This window comes from Rissa tridactyla, chromosome 1 (assembly GCF_028500815.1).
Source record: "Rissa tridactyla isolate bRisTri1 chromosome 1, bRisTri1.patW.cur.20221130, whole genome shotgun sequence".
In the NCBI taxonomy this organism is placed as follows: Eukaryota; Metazoa; Chordata; class Aves; order Charadriiformes; family Laridae; genus Rissa; species Rissa tridactyla.
The window spans coordinates 46,499,092-46,516,336 of NC_071466.1; the positions used below are offsets into that span (position 1 = coordinate 46,499,092).

Below are 17,245 nucleotides of genomic sequence, written 5' to 3' on the forward strand. Positions count from 1 at the left end.
TCCATCAATGTGTCCACTTTACATTATTCAGCACAAAGCTTTGTGAAATAAGAATCATGGGAATATCACAATATAAAGGAAAAAGGTACAAATAACAGCTTCATAAACTGAGAAATGTACATAAATAAATCATGTAGATGGGGGCAGTTTGCTTAGCTGGCAAGAAAAAAAAAAAGGAAAATCTGCTTGTTAAACAATAACCACAGAGTGTGCTTTTATGATGTTTTTCACCACAGTGATTCATATTAGGGATAGAAGCAGTTGCATGTTAAATAAAATCATTCAGCATTGTTCTCCTCACATTACAAAGAGCTGACTTATGTTGTTTTTAGATGCCTCCCATTAGAAAGTAAATATTCCTCTGATGTTATACATTTCAGAAAATTTAATAAAGATGAACTGTAAATAAAGTCGCAGGGAGATTTCAGACAGTTTTATTAGCAGATTGTTGAAAAGAAAAGAAAATTAAATACAATAACAGTAAACGTGGTTCTCACATTGAAACCAGGCTCAAATAACTAGGCTACCATAGAAAAATTTCCAATTCTTGCATTATGATGTAAAAACAGATTTTTGTACAGATTTTGTACAACAAAATTCGTAATAACCTTTTTTCATTTTTAGAAAACTTTAAATATATAGATAAAAATAGACAATTTTCATAGGTCCTACATGAAGATGAGTATGTTCTGTTCCAAGGGCTTGCATAGAGCGCAAATGTGGTTATAATATAGAACAACTAGACATTAATATCCTTAAGATTACAAAAGCATATAAACAATAACATGAGCACAACTTTTCTTCATAATCTATGCCAAAAAAAAAAAAATCCAAATCAAAAACCAAAAACAAAATACCAACCCAAAAAAAACCTGTATAACTAAAGAGGGGCAAAAAATTCAACTTACGGTAACATCTCATGGTCTGTAATATTTACACTGGGTTTTTTAGCAAGATTCTTTCTAAACATCCAGCTTATAAATTGGTTCCCCCTTAATCCTTAACATTTCCATTTATGTACCAAGCCAAACACTGAGGCATTCCCAAAGGTCTTGAAAGTATATACTGTAAAACTACTAAACCTACTTACAGGTGACTCTATGCAAGGAGCAGAGCAATGGTAGATGCTACTACATATTTCAGTTGTAGGCTTTTAATTCTCTTTCAGATATGAATGATTCAAAAGCTCGCCACAAGTCCATCTAACTTTACAGCTGTTAACCCTTTAAAGACTGCATATGAAAAAACTGGAGTACAGAATCCCATACGTGTTCAAGCAACTACGAAAATTATGAAAGAATCATGGTTAGAAAATAATACCACTACAAAGTATTAGGTAACAATATTTAATGAAAAATATTGCTCAATATTTCTTTAAAAAAAAATTACCGTGATGTGAACTTGTATATACATCTTTCTATTGTTAAAAAAGGATTGTGGTGGAGTAAATATGAACCGCACAAAATAAATGTGTACCAGTATTGCAAGGAAGACCTACAAACTATAGAAGCTCAGTGCTAGAGTTTACAAAACATTAGATTATTTTTTTTGACAAAATAATATTAATATCCAATCAGAACTATTTTTAAAGAAATATTTGCTTTAAGTTAGGCATCTTAGACATTTAAGGTTTTGATATGTTTCCATGTAATAAATAATATTTTATATGCATAAAACATTAGATGAAGAAAGCATAATCACAAAACTTACAGTAATAGCACTGATTCACAAAATCAGTCTTTAAAGGGGTAACCCAAAAGTACGCAAAGCAAAGAACATAAGTTTAGTAATGTAATAAGCACTGTGTTGCAGCTTACTTCCAGTTATCAGCACAAAGGTGAAAACACATATTGTAGCTTTCATAAAGACAGTGAAAGTAACACATAACCGCCCATCCCTAAGACAGGGTGGGGGGGACAATAGACTTCAACTGTATCACTCAGTTCTACGTGGAATTGGACTGATACATCAAGTGTTTGTTAGGTTTTCTTTTTTTTTTTTTTAGCAACATTGACGTAATATGACATTAACATATAAAAATATTTCTGGCATTTTGACTTGCTGCTCAGCCACAGTCCATTCTTAAAAGTGCACTAATCAGGGCACTAACCAGGGCTCAATATACAAATAAAAGTGGCTGATACAGAATTCTGACTTGTTACCAGATGCTTAAGATCTCATTCAGTAATACTGTGACTCCAGGACAAATATTTACATGCCTGCATGCGTTAAAACTAGAAAGGTGTCTTTCTGACCAACAGGGTGACAAAACAATATTATCTAAAATTTTCATTTCCTAAACTCTAGATTTCTACTGCATACATAATACCTTCCTTGTGTGATTTGTGTTATATACTGTACATGTGACCAACAGTTTGATAAGAAGCAAAGTCTTTTATTTCATAAACCCCTGCCAGTTTACTATGAGAAATTATTACTCTTTTTATTGTATTTTTTTATTTTAGGAAAAGAGACTTCGTGAACAGTAAAACAGTTTGTTTACATTCAGCATTTCTTTTCACTTACACAAAATTCCATTTCACTTAATGTCGTCTAACATATATGTGTTGGTCTCTTGGAAAGCATGTGGAAAAAATGTCTTTAGAAGAAAACCCACGATCATAGTTTGAAAACTGAATGTATCAATTTTTTTTTTCTTTTACCTTTTTTTTTTTCTTTTTTTTTTTAATAAGAATCCTTTTATGCCCTCTACAAGTTCACTTCTGAGCTATCTTGCTGGTTTCGGTATGATATAACAGTCTGTAAGTGTACTTGGACACCGCTGGAAGGATCATTTGATGTGCTCAAATATAGAATCATCGGAGGAGGACAGAGTCTGCATTCCTTGAAAAAGGGAATACTCAGCCTTGTTCTGACCCGCCTGTAATTTTGGATACAATAGTCCGGCGCAGAGATGCAGATTTTCACTGTAAGAAGAGTGCTACTGTACATTTACAAACATTCTCTAGGTCTCCGGGTTGAGCCACAGGAGATAACCAAAGGAGGACACTCTTGCAGAATTCTTTACATTTTTGAAGAACATTGATAAATGAAGTTGAGGAAGCTGGCTTGAAAACGCTTTGTTTCCACAGAACTCCTTATGAGCCAATGTCTTACTGCAAAGTTCTTTACCGGAGCACAGGTATCTTCAGCAGGAAAAATTCAATACATGACAGTAGTTTTCAAATAAAGTCTTCCATCTGAAATACGAAAAACAAAGATTTGCTTTATATATTTATACCTGCAGTGAATCGAAAAAAACTCACAAGATTTAAAACCTCAGTAGAAGTAGTTCTCCCATAAATCTGTAAAATGCCACCTATGGTACTTTCCGTTTAAAATAAAAAGAACAATAAAAACCTGAACATCGCCATTGCAATTTCATCTGACAGTGGCCAAAATAACTCCATTAAAAATTACACGCACTTTGCAAGTTGTGAATACTGTAACATCTTCTAAAGCTTTAATGTACGCTGCACTCATATCAGTGCCAGGGCACTAGGAATGTAGGTGGAGCCTCTGTGCATGTGTTTTTACTGATATGCAAACTTAACTGAATAGTGCTGAACAGCAATTATTTCCTTCATGGTTGCAGAACAAAAATCTCCTTGCATGCAATCGTTAGTACTCCCATCACTAAAGGCATAGCTCATACTTTCTGATTTAGCTATGTTGTTAAATATACCATGTAATGTAACCATTGTGCACATTTGTAGCTATTTATATAGAACCCAGTATAGGATATTTAATCGCTATCAGTGAAGTATAGCCTCCTTCCCCCATAAATGAGATTAACTGAACAATTACTATGTTAAAGATGTAAGCACGTCTCTCTCAACATTTTTTCCACCCAAGTGAGGAGCATACATTTAAGTGAGATATGTGTGATGGAGAGGGAACATGAGAAACAATAAGCTCACCTAGCCAGTAATTGTTGATCTAGAAAAACTCGAAGAGAACATTCTGCCACAATGTATTTTCAACTAATTTACAAACATAAAGCAATTTTTTCTTCACTGGGGACATTAACGTCTTATATGCATCTGTTCTCATAGCAACACAAAGATTTTTATTTTTTTTTAAACAGGAAACGGACAGAAAAACCGCCGCATTCTTTTTTTTTTTTTCTGTCCTGTAGGATAGAAAGCGTTGCTCCCTTGTGAGTAAAGCACATTATGAAGCATATTAATCCTCCACAGTGCATAATTACAAAACATTACTTATATTGTAGAATATAATGCATCTGGAAGTACAAGCTGTATCTCAACTCTTGAAGTCTGCGTGAAATCCTTCTTTTGGTCCAAGTGAAATCAGCAAATATTTATAAGATTTCAGAGGGTTTTGTTTCTGTTTTGGTCTTTTTAGTCTAACCTTTTTATTCCACATCAGTTTCTAAAACTCTTATTAGACATACAGGAAGACAACTGCGTGAGAGAAACCTATATAAATGAATGCCGAAATTTTCGAAATGCTTGTCTATCACTGAAACGCGCGGCATCACTTCCACAAGCTGACTGTAACCGTTGAGGGAAAGAAAAGTTTGACTTGAAAGCAAACAGACGCATATCACACACAGCTGTAAAAATTCATCCCTTCTGCACACCCCTTTCCAATTTTTATTGTCTCGTTTCTGTCAGAACTGCTGGGGAAAGAAGGAGACAATAGAATCGCTCACGATGTCGCAGTGATTCTTATCTAGCATCCCTCTGAACTGAAAACTAGTCCCATGACTAGTTTTCATTTCCAAGCTTCTGGGTTGTACCCCCTTTCACTACTTTCTCCCTGTCTTTACATTTTCTGCCCCTTTTCCCTACTTTTTTAACACTCCCGGCTTTTTTTGGCAGAGTAGATGATAACTTTCCCACCACCTGGAGTGCTTCCACTCAGAACCCTTTCCACATTCTCTTTGCTCTTTATGGTCTTTATGCACTGAAGAGAGATAAAAAAGAAACTGAGTGAGGCCTTAACTTAAAAGACTTCTTATTCTTCTTTGAGGCGTGAAAAGCAACCAAAATGCTTACGGGAATTCAGGAGAGAAAGAAGGAACCTCTGAAATGGAGCTTGGTAAAACTGAAGGCCTCGTAAAACATCTCAAAACAAAACATCAAGTACAGGAGAGCCAGAGCTACTACTGGCTATGGTTGCATATAATTCTCCCAAACATATTGAATAAATACAATAGACATTTACAGCACTAAAGCTGTCCGGATACCTCTGTAGGAGAATTACTCTGCATATATACCAGCACTTTGGCTATCCTGAATGCACGCTTGCTAATGAGTGCTGTGCATAAATATTAAGATAACCTACAGTCAGTAACTTGTACTTTATTTCACTATATTAGGTCTCCATATACCTTTTAAAATAAAATATTTATTAAAACGTATTCTCAATTAAAAATACAGCTGTAGGAAGCGGAATCTTTGTAGCAGTCAACAAAAGAGGAACAATCTGCAGAGAACAGCAGTACATTTTCAAAAGTCAGCTCTATTTTAGACTGCTTAAGGACCCAATCTGGCAGTGAAGTCTACAGGAGGCTTTTCACTTTTAATGGAAGACACTATCAGATCCTGTATTCTCTATCCACAGACAATGAGCAGTAATAGAAATGGGCAGCTTTACAAAGCATCTTCCTTACAAAGTAAGAGGATATTTGTTTACGTAACTTAAAAACATTTATGGTGGATAGCTACAATAAGCGTAAATCTTTGTGCTCCTCAAATAGCTAAACGATCGACCATTAAAAATGCAATTTAATCATCTGTATTGATAATGGACTTAAAATGCCATACAGGAACTCAGCAGCTGATCTAATATCATTACTAGGCTTATTATAACGTGTTTAACTAATTCTGCTAACATATGGGAAAATGCAGCAAGCATTAGACACATCAACTTTAAAATATGCCATGTTATGATATAGATAAAGCAATTCCATGATTAAGTAATATTTAGTAAGAGTTCAAAAGTTGCTAGGAATTGTAAAATATTTCCCTTATTTTCTCAAGATTAGTCATGAATGAGTGAGGTGCAAAATGAATATCCTTCCCTTCAGAACCTACAGTGCCAACGTGGAAAAAAATCACAGTATCTGTGAAATTGCTCGCCACCCAAACTCAAATCATGCGTTTGGAAGAAGATGGAGAAATCATTTCTTCAGGCTTTATACTTCTCCAGCATGTTCCTGTGTGTAGCTGAGAAGTTCATGTAGCCACTCGTGAAGAACGTTCACACCAGGCAAACAGCACCGCGCTTCAGAAATACAAAGACTTCAAACCATGCTAGGAAAAACAGAGGTAACTCGCAGCTCTGCAGAGGAACGATAACCTCGCACCACAACGTGGTGACCAAATACAACACCTGTATCTGATTGCTGTCCCTTTTCCTGTTCCAAGTTCTATTCCCTTCTCCTTAACCATTTCTCTCTCAGTTCTCATTGTTCAAAGGTTCTTCTGAAATGACTGGAACTTCTCAGTGCTAGTGTCAATGCCACCTGATTCACTTTGCTTCTAGGTGTAGCCAGTGTTTCTATCCGAATACCAGTGGAGCATTACCACTGATAGGCCTTCATGATGTCAAGCTTGAAATCACAAGCAAAACCTCCAAACCGTGAGGGTGGCCAATGACCAGCAAATCAAGCAAGCTCATCTTTGTAACTCAATGTGAAAATGCGACCGCTCCTAAATCCCAAATCATAAGCGTGCCTCTGCTTCCTGCCTCCTGATCAGCTTTTACGGAAGTTATATATGCATGTTGCCTTATTTTCTGTTAACAAATGCAGAATTTGTCTATCTGCATAAAACCAATTTTATGTAAAACAAATATGCAATATACTAGTCACACAAACATAAATACGTGCACACACACACACAGTGCTCTCTAACAGTGTTTACAACATTGGGAGTATATTTTTAGCCTACTGAAAATTTTTGATCTGTGTTAAAGTTTCCCAAATTTACATACTGTTACATACAATAGAAATACATAAAACTTCCTCTCACATTTAGGAAGTCAAGCAAAAACACAAACTGGGAAAATACTGCTAAATTTCTAAATAGAACTGCGCACGATTAGCAAATTGTATTCTGTTTTAATTGCTCTTTTGCAAATGGCAGTGTTCAGCAAGATCACACAGACTCACGCTGGTAACTCAAACTGAAAATGCCACTACTCCTAAATCTCATTTGTTTTTGTCTGTGGACCAATATGACAGAAATTCTAGCTAGAGTGAGGGAGTATTTTTTTTAGATCAACCCTTTTTAATTAAGACTCATTTTGAGGTTTTTGAATGAACATGCCCGAACAGTTAAAAGGTCATAAATGTTATAAAAAACAAACAAATGGAACTGACATAAAAGTTCGCCATGCTGAAACAAATCATACGCCTTGAAATGCATTCCCACAGAGACGTCAGCTGGGGAATGATTCACGCTAGTGTTCTGTGGGCAGCTTGTAGTAAGTATCTCTACAGGCCCAACATTTTCTGAGATAAAAACATAAACCCACTCAAATATTATTCCTATTAATATGCATCCTTGTAAAGTGATAGAAATCTACAATGAAATCTTAAGTTTGCTCTTAGGTGGCACACCAAATAAATCATCCATTGGGTGGTAATGTGTGTATTTCTGCCACTCAATGCAAGTCACACTGGGGCTCTTTGCCATCCAAACATATCATGTTTTAGTTCGTATTCTGAAAGCTGCTTCAAAAATAAACATAACAAAAGTGATCATCGTGACTATCACAAGAGCATACTGCAGTCTTTGGTTTATGAAAATCTGTAAATAAACATCAAAGGTATGGTGTCACACCTGACTTCAGTCGATTGCTATCATAAAAACCCCACAGAGGAAAACTCTCCTTAGTAATAGGATAAAGTGTTGCCTATAGTTAGGAGCTTTGGGGAAAAAATCAACCAACCAACCAGCAAAACAAACAAGCATGTCACAGAGAACTAATAAGAAAGAAACCCACACAGTCCAGGTTAAAAAGAAAATAAGGACAAAATAATGCATACGACAGAAAATTAATAAGATCAGAAATCTCAGTGGGAGCTTTGGAAAGTTAGGATGTCAAGGTTTGGATAGTTTTTTATTAATTTATTATTAGTTGGGGGGTTTTGTGATCGTCATTTGTGAGCTGTAGAACAGTAAATGCCAGCCCATGATCCAGGAACCCTTACATCAAAGTAGCCCCAATTTTAGTCATTAGAGTTCCTAACTACAGTTGATATAATTTTGCCAAATATGCACAGGCCAGTGATATAAGCTGATCTTCACTCAAAATGGGTCTCAGGATATTGCAATGGTGGATCTATTAATCTCTTTGTGCTTTCAAAGTAAAGAATACCTACTTTAGGTTGATTTCACTCTTATTAATAAGAACACAACGGAATAAGTGAGGATGGGAACTCTATTCCCTACTCTGACTCTTAAGTGATCTGTGATTTCACTTTTCTGTTTTTCCATTTTCTTTTTTAACATTTCTCTCTTACTTCCCCTTCTCTTTTTAAGTAACAGAGATTCCGTGCACTGGCTGCATCAAAAGAAGTGCGGCGAGCAGGTCGAGGGAGGTGATTCTGCCCCTCTGCTCTGCTCTGGTAGTGTAACACGTATTTTGTAACTTAAGAACCATTACAGATCTTTTTTCCTTGACATTTTATAAGCTAGAGTATTAGTGTGAAAAATATTACGATCCACCCTCAGTCCAACAGGTTAAAAGAAATAAAATATTTGTGACATTAAGTGGGGCTACTTTTATCTAAATAAAAGAAAAGCTGATCATTTGTGCTAAAGAACACAATAAATTGTGTTTCCTGTTAGGAAGTAGCTTTATTGAAAATGGCAGCTATTTTCTCAGAAGTTATTTCCAGGCACCTGTAATCTAATGAGGTTTGTCCCTTTCAAAGAACAGTTGTACGTGCATGCCCGAATGCACACAACCTCTTCGGCCCAGAGCTGATAAAAGTATCTGCAAGCCGTAGCTCCAGCAGATTTAAATTATATCACTGGTAGGTTTATTTGTTTTAGTAAGATGGGGCAAATGTGAATCGCAGTGTACTTCTAACCTTTCATTCAACCTGATGTTTTAATCATTTGGAGGAAGAGAAACAAAACAAAAGAAAGGGATGGCAAACAAATGGTAATGATTCATGTGATATTTGATAAGACAGCAACGGGAAGTCAAAATAAAAGCAAGCATATTGTGACAGATGGAAGGGATCTTAGTCAAATTGTAACCCTTCTTCGAAAAACTTAAAGGAAGCAGCTAATTAAGGATGAAATCTATTTTTGTATACTCTTCATATATTTTATTCAAAATCAAGACAAAAGAGGATTTATTTTCCAGGAAGATAAAAATGGGAGCCTAACTTTTTAACCATGGGAACTTTTTCAGAGTTTGCAGAGTGCGACTGAGAACCTAAACCCCAGCCCTTGCAAAACGCAGTCACGAAGTCAACTGAACATAACTTTGCAGGATTTTCCTTACAGATGCAAACCAGCATGTTGTGAGGGGAAAAGACTCTTCCCAGTGTACGAGGGCAATCGGAACGTTGAAGCTTCACAGCTCAACGCTGAACAGGATACCGTCCTGACATTGCTACTGGCAGCAAAAGTAGATCACGTATTGTGGAAAACGGATGGATCCACTGCCCTCGTCCCAAGCAGAACTAGAGCGGAGTACAGGAGATGTAGGAAAGCAGACTCCACTGTTGAGGGTTTGAAATTTGAGCAATTTGTTCTTTAAAAAAAGTGCTTATCCAGTTTTTATGCAAAGATGGGTGATTTCACACTGCATGTTCAATAAACTCATGCAAATATGAAGTATGTAAACATATTGGGCCAAACACTATCCTAGTTTGCCCTTTGTGTAACACCAATAAATTAGTTTCAAATTTGCATATTGCTATTAATCATACACCTTTCATTTCTCTACTTAACATTCATGTACAAATATATTTGTGGTAATACTCAGCGCAAATATTCAGGATACTGAGATGGTCATGTCTTTCTTTTTAAAATAATAATTTATGCTGAGGAGATTTTAATTCTACGTCTGAGTTTCCAGGAATAAAACTAAAACATGGATATATAAAAAAGAGAGCCTAAACACCTTTTTTTGCAGTTATTTTAACCATTGAACTGACAGGATCTTCTTTCAGTAATTTTATCATGTGTTTTAATCACGAATATATGTTTTCATTATATCACTGAATACCGTGGGAGTAAGCTAAAGGTCAGCAATCTGGTCTTTAGTAAACTAACAAAGCGATGGACCACCTGAATATGTCACCTTCTATTATTTAAAGATCATATAGAACACACAGAGCTTGCCATTTTGAGCACTGAGAAGATTGAACTGGCAAGGTGAGAAATTCTTTGAAAGAAACAGATTAAAAAAAGCACACTGTCTCTTATTGTTGCCTTATGAACTTAGCAACCCTTCTTCTATTTGTATAAACAGAACAAAAGCATATCCAAAAAAAGACAACAGAACTGATTGCTTACAAGCAATGAACCTGAGTCACTAAGGCATTGTATTGTGTCACTTCTGTTGGTAAAAAAAACTAGAATCACAATTAAAAAAAAACCAACAGAGAAAAAAAACCCCAACAACCAAACAGCTTCAACCGAAGGATCATGTGGAAAAGTTATTAAAGGATGAAGTCACAGCTAAATATGATCAGCTTGTGAGTTTCCACAGCTCATTGTGTTTGGTGCTGTTTGTAGCGCAGTGTGGATAATTCTTGTGCTGAACAATCTGTCCTGCATTAGACAGTTTTAAATTCTGCAAAAAGGTGTGCTTCATTTGCTATCGTATTTTAAAAAACATAAACAACTTTCTTTTACTATCTTTTTAGCAAGCTAATCAACAAGCAACCTCGAATCTGATATCTAAGATCTGAGATATATCTGAGATCTAAGTACTGGAACATGGTTTCTTCCTGACACCTTCTTTTTTTTCTTGTAAAATCTTGATGAAAACAGAAATTACTGTTCATCTTTTTAGTCTGCTCTTCTTTCCACTTCTTAATTTTGCCTCCTTTTTTACTGCTTTGCTCAAATGATCACTTTTTACTCTAAACATCATCACCAAAGTAATCTGGAATACAAAATATCAACCATAAAGTTAATATTCAGACAGGCTTAAAAAAATAATTATTTTTCCCTCTGGAGAGGAAAAAAATATCATAAAATGAAACCTGAATAAAATACCATAGAAGAGTGTTTGCTGGAGCTTTCAGCAATCTTTGCTTCTGAGTTGAGATCAAATTACAGAACTTTCCTACGCAAAATCACATACACGTTAGTAGTTCCCAAAAACTACCCTCCATACGCACGCATACAGAAACACACACACAGATCCTTTTGATACCTGAACTAGAAGCCAAGAGTATTAGCATGATACACGTGTTTACAATTACAGATCCCATAATAAAGTGTGGATTGATAAAGATCTTTTACGAAAGTCTGGAAAGTAACATGGGTCGTGATTCTTCTAGTAGGAACTGTTGTGGCCATGGTTAGTATTAGCAATCTATTGTCTCCATCACCAGATAGCGTGATGTTTGTTTCCTTCAGCATATACAAACCATTTATGAAGATGAGCTCTCTACAGTATTATCTTTCCTAGAGCTTTAGCCCAGACTACTTTTAAAATGCAGGAAAAGACTTACCTAATACCTACTCCTACACAGAGCATCTCTTCTGATTCACAGAATCACAAACCTACCTCGCTCTTCTCTACAAGCTCCTTCTTTTCTAAACAAATAACTCGCATTTGATGTAGTACCCCAAGAACTGAAAGGCAGCCTAGTGTTTTGTTGTTTTCAGATTAGACTTAAACCCCACAATTAATACAAGAGTATGATCTGGCTTTTCCTTAATCTCAGTTACTGAGATGTCATTTCAAATGCTGCCAAGGTTACTGGAAAATAAAGGCCATTTAAAGAAAGCATTTAGCTTTACTACTTACGTTAGCCCGCATACATCAATTCTGCGTTGTGTGGAATCCTATTCTAATATCAATATCACATTAACACCACATTTTTCTTTAATACCCAGCCACCCTTGTTCTCCTCTGCATGCTAAAACAGAGTAACAGCCCAATGCAGAACACAAAGAAACAGTCACATGCAGAACAGGAAGGAATGAGGCTGTAAAATAGACGGATTGCACGGTGGCAAGCTTATGGAAAATCTATTAAGGATGCATGGATGTCAAAACATATGTAATATAAGCTTGCTGCTTTTAGGTATTATGTATGAAAGCAAGCTTATGGAAGACAATGGCACCAAGCAGTCAGCTCCAGAACAAGAGTCAAGGTGACAGAAACCAAACCAGAAGTCATGCCCTAAGAAATGAGCAACGAACTGAAGTCACACATAATCCTTACTACCACACAGAAATGCGAATAGACCTTAATGACGTTCCCGGGGCTTAGCATGAGCGGCACAACTACAAAACTGAAAAAAAACCAAACCAGCTCATGTTAAATCTGAGGAAGACTTCAGCTGAAAGATGTATATGAGGTTTAACCCAGTAGTTAGCTATTGAGCAGTATATAAGCAAAATGCTTTTGTTCCTATAAGGAATGAAAAATACTATAATTTTAAATTACAAGGAAACTTCCTTTCTGTGACAAGTGCTAATGCTGACCCAGGTAGATTGTTTTTCAATTCATAATTCAAGCTCGTTTCCCTGACTGACTGTAAACTTCCATCTTGGGCATATCTTCATAGTTGTATTTAAGTACTGCGGTGACAAGCCAACCTTTCCCATTCCCTCTCAGTGGTAACATAATTTCAGATAGGTACTTCAAAATTATTATTCTACCCTCCCAGGAAAAACTCAATTAGCCTTAGGGCCAGGTGGTTTGAGTTTGGCACCACTCTGTGCCTTTGCCAATAGAGATTCCTTAGAAAAAACAGCATGTCATGACAGACTGTGTCCTGGATGCACCCCACTACAGAAATCCCAGACCATATGGAAGCAGCATGCTTTCCCAGAGAGAACTTAGCACCATGGTCCATCATCAAAAAGTAAGCAAGAGAAAAGAGAATGGCTAAATTAAACCACAGAGCAGTCTTATCCCGTGACTCTGGGATCCAGTGACTACCTTGGAGTCAGAAGAAATGAACTGTGCAAAACATCTGAAGTGTAAAGTCTTCTTGCTTGGAAGCGTGATTATGTCAAGACAGCGGAAATGAAAAATGTTACTTCGTGGTTGTTTTTTCTCCCCCCCGCCCCCAGCTTCCCACTTACACTGTTTATTCTCAGTAGCAATATACTAATGGCGTTGTACAAGACACTTGCAGGACCTCTCTTGGAACAGTGCTTAGGATATTGGTTACCCATCCTCAAGGTGAATTTAAACTGGAATAATTTCCGAACAGACTACTACTGTAATACAAGGAATAGCGTCCACAACATGAAAATAAAATTAATTGACAGGCTTATCACAGAATAGCAACCGATCATTCCTTGCGTATGCATTAAGTAGTAAAAAGAGAGACAAAACAGCTCTGTTTTCTATTGCAGGAACTCAGTTCTGGTGTAGCCTTCGAAGACGAGAGATGTATTAAAATGGTCTTTTAGGATGGTACTTGTGATACAATGCAGATTTTAAAGCCCATCTAGTCCTGTTCCTAATGCTATGCCATTTTCGTAGGAAGAGAGGCAAGAACTGAGTGTACGCTGAATGTATTTACTGAATACCTGGTCTGGTAAAATAAGCTTGCCTATAAAGTTAATTTTAGCTGGAAGATCTAAGAGACTCACGGGTCTTGCAAGAATACAAAAACCTACAGGGAAACCTCAGTTGTTAATCCCAAAAACTAGGACTTTTTTGTGGACTGAATGTTTAAGATCAAGCTCTGGAACTATTGCCCATTTGGAACTGTAATAGAACCAATTTTTGCAAGTTTCAATAGTGTTTTAGCATTTCAATATTTTAGCATTGGGAACCAGATTGCTTAGGATGGCACAGTTACTGCTGCAATAGTAACTGTGATTGTCATAACAAATTTGATGATAAGGTTGAAAATGGAACTGATCCTCCAGTCAATTATACCACTTTTATGACGCTTCCAGTATTTCCAGTGAAGCCAAGGAGTCTGATCCAACCACAATATTTTTATGTTCAATTCATCAATGTGCAAACATACTGTGCTCTCTTCAATGGCTATGAGTGTATATCTTCGAGTCAGAGTGTAAAGCTAAAAATGAGAGCAAATTATTGCTGCTTTTTATTTTATGTTTGTATTCAATATAGCTTGATTACTTGAAAGGACTTGTAGCCAGCATATTGCAGTATGAAACAATATCATGAAAAATACATGTCTTTTAATGCAAGGGTTGCACCAACAGTTTGTCACAGGCGAAATCTGCAGAATCAACTAAGCATCTAAATAAACAAGTCAAAACTTGAATTATCTAACACAGCATTGTATATTTTTAACAATCTCTACTCTAATTTCATGCACATAAACAGCACTGTGAATTTTTGGGTCCTGATTTCCTAACACTTTGTTTCCAAGGCCAGCTGTAGCACTTTGTGATCCATCCTTTCTAACGTCCATGACAAAACACACTATTATGCTATTGCTGCTTTTCCTAAGCTATTAGAGGCTGCATCACTTTTAAAAAATAAGGCTGACAAGAATATAATAGAAAAAATGTTCCTTTTACCATTACTGATACACACTTTGTGTTTCTCAACTAGGAAAACCAAAATGACACCACATTATCATTATATATGCTGCTGTCTCCCAGGATGTCCTTCAGGTGTTATGGAACCTTACAATGACCAAAATACTTCCTGTGAAGGGCTGAAAAGCTAAAGATTTCTTTTTAAAGCTAGCAGTCTGTTCTACAGAGTAGATTTTCCTCTTTACAAGCCAGCTGGCAGTTCACTAGAAGAATACTTATTATAGATATACGCTGACAGCAAATTTTAGCTATAGATGGAACGTGATGCTGGCTAAGTATTCCTTCCAAATGTGTTAATTTTAGTTCCACTTCCTTTATACTTACTTCTCTTAGCTGATTTATTTCTTTTCTTTTTTTTCTTTCATAGGAACTTGAGATACTAAAAGAGAAGGGTCAAGTTCCAAATCAAATCCATGGGAAAGCCGAATGCTTGAATTATACAAAGACTAAATTGTTTTATGTTATCGTTCTTAATTACATCAATATAAAAATAACCACTGCTAGAAAAAGTTATTTTTAGAATTAAAATAGATTTGGCATAGTAATTGGTTGCTTTGCCGGTTTACAATGAAGCATTCATACAAATATTACAGACATATTGAGAATTTGTTTTTCTTAAAATAAAATACTATAAATATTTCCTATTTCTGAAGGACATAAAAATGTTTTGTCATTTTTTTTCATCATATTGGCAAAGAGAGAAAGGAAAAAACCTAAAACCTTTGGCCACTTTAAAATTAAAGCATCAGACCCTCAGCTAGTTTAAATTAATGCAGCTTTATTAACGGCAAGGGTACCTTTTTTTCCTTTTTTTTTTTCTTTTTTTTTTTTTTAAACTGACATAAGAGTAATAGAGCAATTGAGTTGCAGTGATATTTCAGGAAAGTGTCTGCCTTCTCAACTCTTAACACTATTCAAAGGGCTGCCTGCCTAATACAATCTCACCATACAGTTTTGTTTACATTTTAAGTTTAACTGCTTGTTTGCCTCTTGAATATATTAAGTGAATTTTGAACTCTCATTCTTTTTAACAGGACTTCTGACCCCACAGTCAGTTTAGGATTATAAAAGAGAGACTGTCACCTATTACACCAAAATGCTGCCACTCAGTAATATACCACTTTTGATCTAACACAGAATAATTGAGGTAAGTCATTCTATTAAATTCTTCTCATATGAAAATCCAGGCAGGCTGCCTTTACACAAAATTATAGTTATCAGGTATTTTCTTATTAAATCCCGTAAAATAATTTTCCACCTATTTTCCTGTTCTAGATTTGAAACTAACTATAATTGGCTGATAATAGTTGTAAATTGCTGTATCTTGCATCGCCTCTCTCTGCCACTTTTTTAATGCCTGGGATTCTGATCAGTCACCAAAGAAAAATATAAAAGCAGAAGTTAGTAACATAACTCAACTTCTATTGTGCTTTTCATCCAAGATCCAGAATGCTTTACAAACATTAATTTTCACAACACCCTTGTGAGATACCAAAGCATCGGTGCTGCCACCAAGAAATCAGTAGATAAAGACTGCGTAAGGATTTGGTTCTGGCTTAAGGCATTGGTTGAAAATGCACTGAAGCATGCAAAATAAGCTATTCCTTTACCATATCATTCAATAGCAAAACATCTGACCTAAAGCATATAAGCAACCCAAACAAATGCTACCATTTTAATTGTGAGATGGATATTACCCACTTGATTCTTTGTTTGCGGCAAAATGTGAAATGAGCAAAGACAGTGACTCTTAGCATATAATTCTTGTGACTGTGCCACATGCTACATGCTACATTTATCCTTTGCACTTAGGCTATCTTGGAGTAAAATTACAACCCCAGCTATAAAACTGATATACGGTATGGAAAAAAAATCATATCCATAAACAAGAACAAAAAAAACAGCAATGAAAAATATTACTTTCTCACCTCCAGAAACTGAATTCGGCATTTCTGGAATGTGATTGAGTTTACTAAATTTGTTTGTAGAGGTCTACTGCAGGGTACTCTAGCTATGCTCCTTCCATAGACAAAGGAGAAATGAAGTAATGAACTGTATTGTAGACGTTTCTCTCCACTCCCTCCAGAGAGGGTTGAGGGTGACAAGGACAGATGTAGATGTCTACATTGTAGACTTCTACTCTCCATCAGGTTAATTCCAGCCCATGCCTTGTTTGCAAGCACAACTACATTTAAATGGAGAAACATTTACTAGCTCTCCATAACAAATCAGTACTGATATAGTCATACAGGTACAGTAATATAGTGTAACGATATTAGTAATACGATACTGTTTTCCCTTCTAGAGTTCTGTGATACTTCATCTACCTCTTAATTTACGTCCACTTTTGCATTTATTTCAGAGTTTTTGGAATGCTTCTTTAGATTCGTTTCATGTGTTGTGCCTCACATGGTCACATCCAATTGAAATAAATGCTGCCAAGCTTCAGGATTAATGCAGAATTCAAGTTATCCTTTCTACGTTTGAGGGCCGTGTTTTATGCAGCTTTCAGAACGGTACAGTATAGAAAC

At 36.0% G+C, this 17,245-nt stretch overlaps 1 protein-coding gene across 6 annotated transcripts in view; it reads right to left on the reverse strand.

Annotated features, from left to right (window-relative positions):
* Window positions 1-418: 418 nt before the first annotated feature.
* Window positions 419-17,245, reverse strand: part of DACH1 (dachshund family transcription factor 1) — a 367,284-nt gene continuing 350,457 nt past the window's right edge. For all 6 annotated transcript variants that reach the window (XM_054220220.1, XM_054220230.1, XM_054220239.1 and 3 more), the window contains one exon: window positions 419-3,200. In XM_054220220.1, the coding sequence (XP_054076195.1) occupies window positions 3,163-3,200 (38 nt within the window). In that variant the 3' untranslated portion in view covers window positions 419-3,162. The remainder of the gene's footprint in view (window positions 3,201-17,245) is intronic.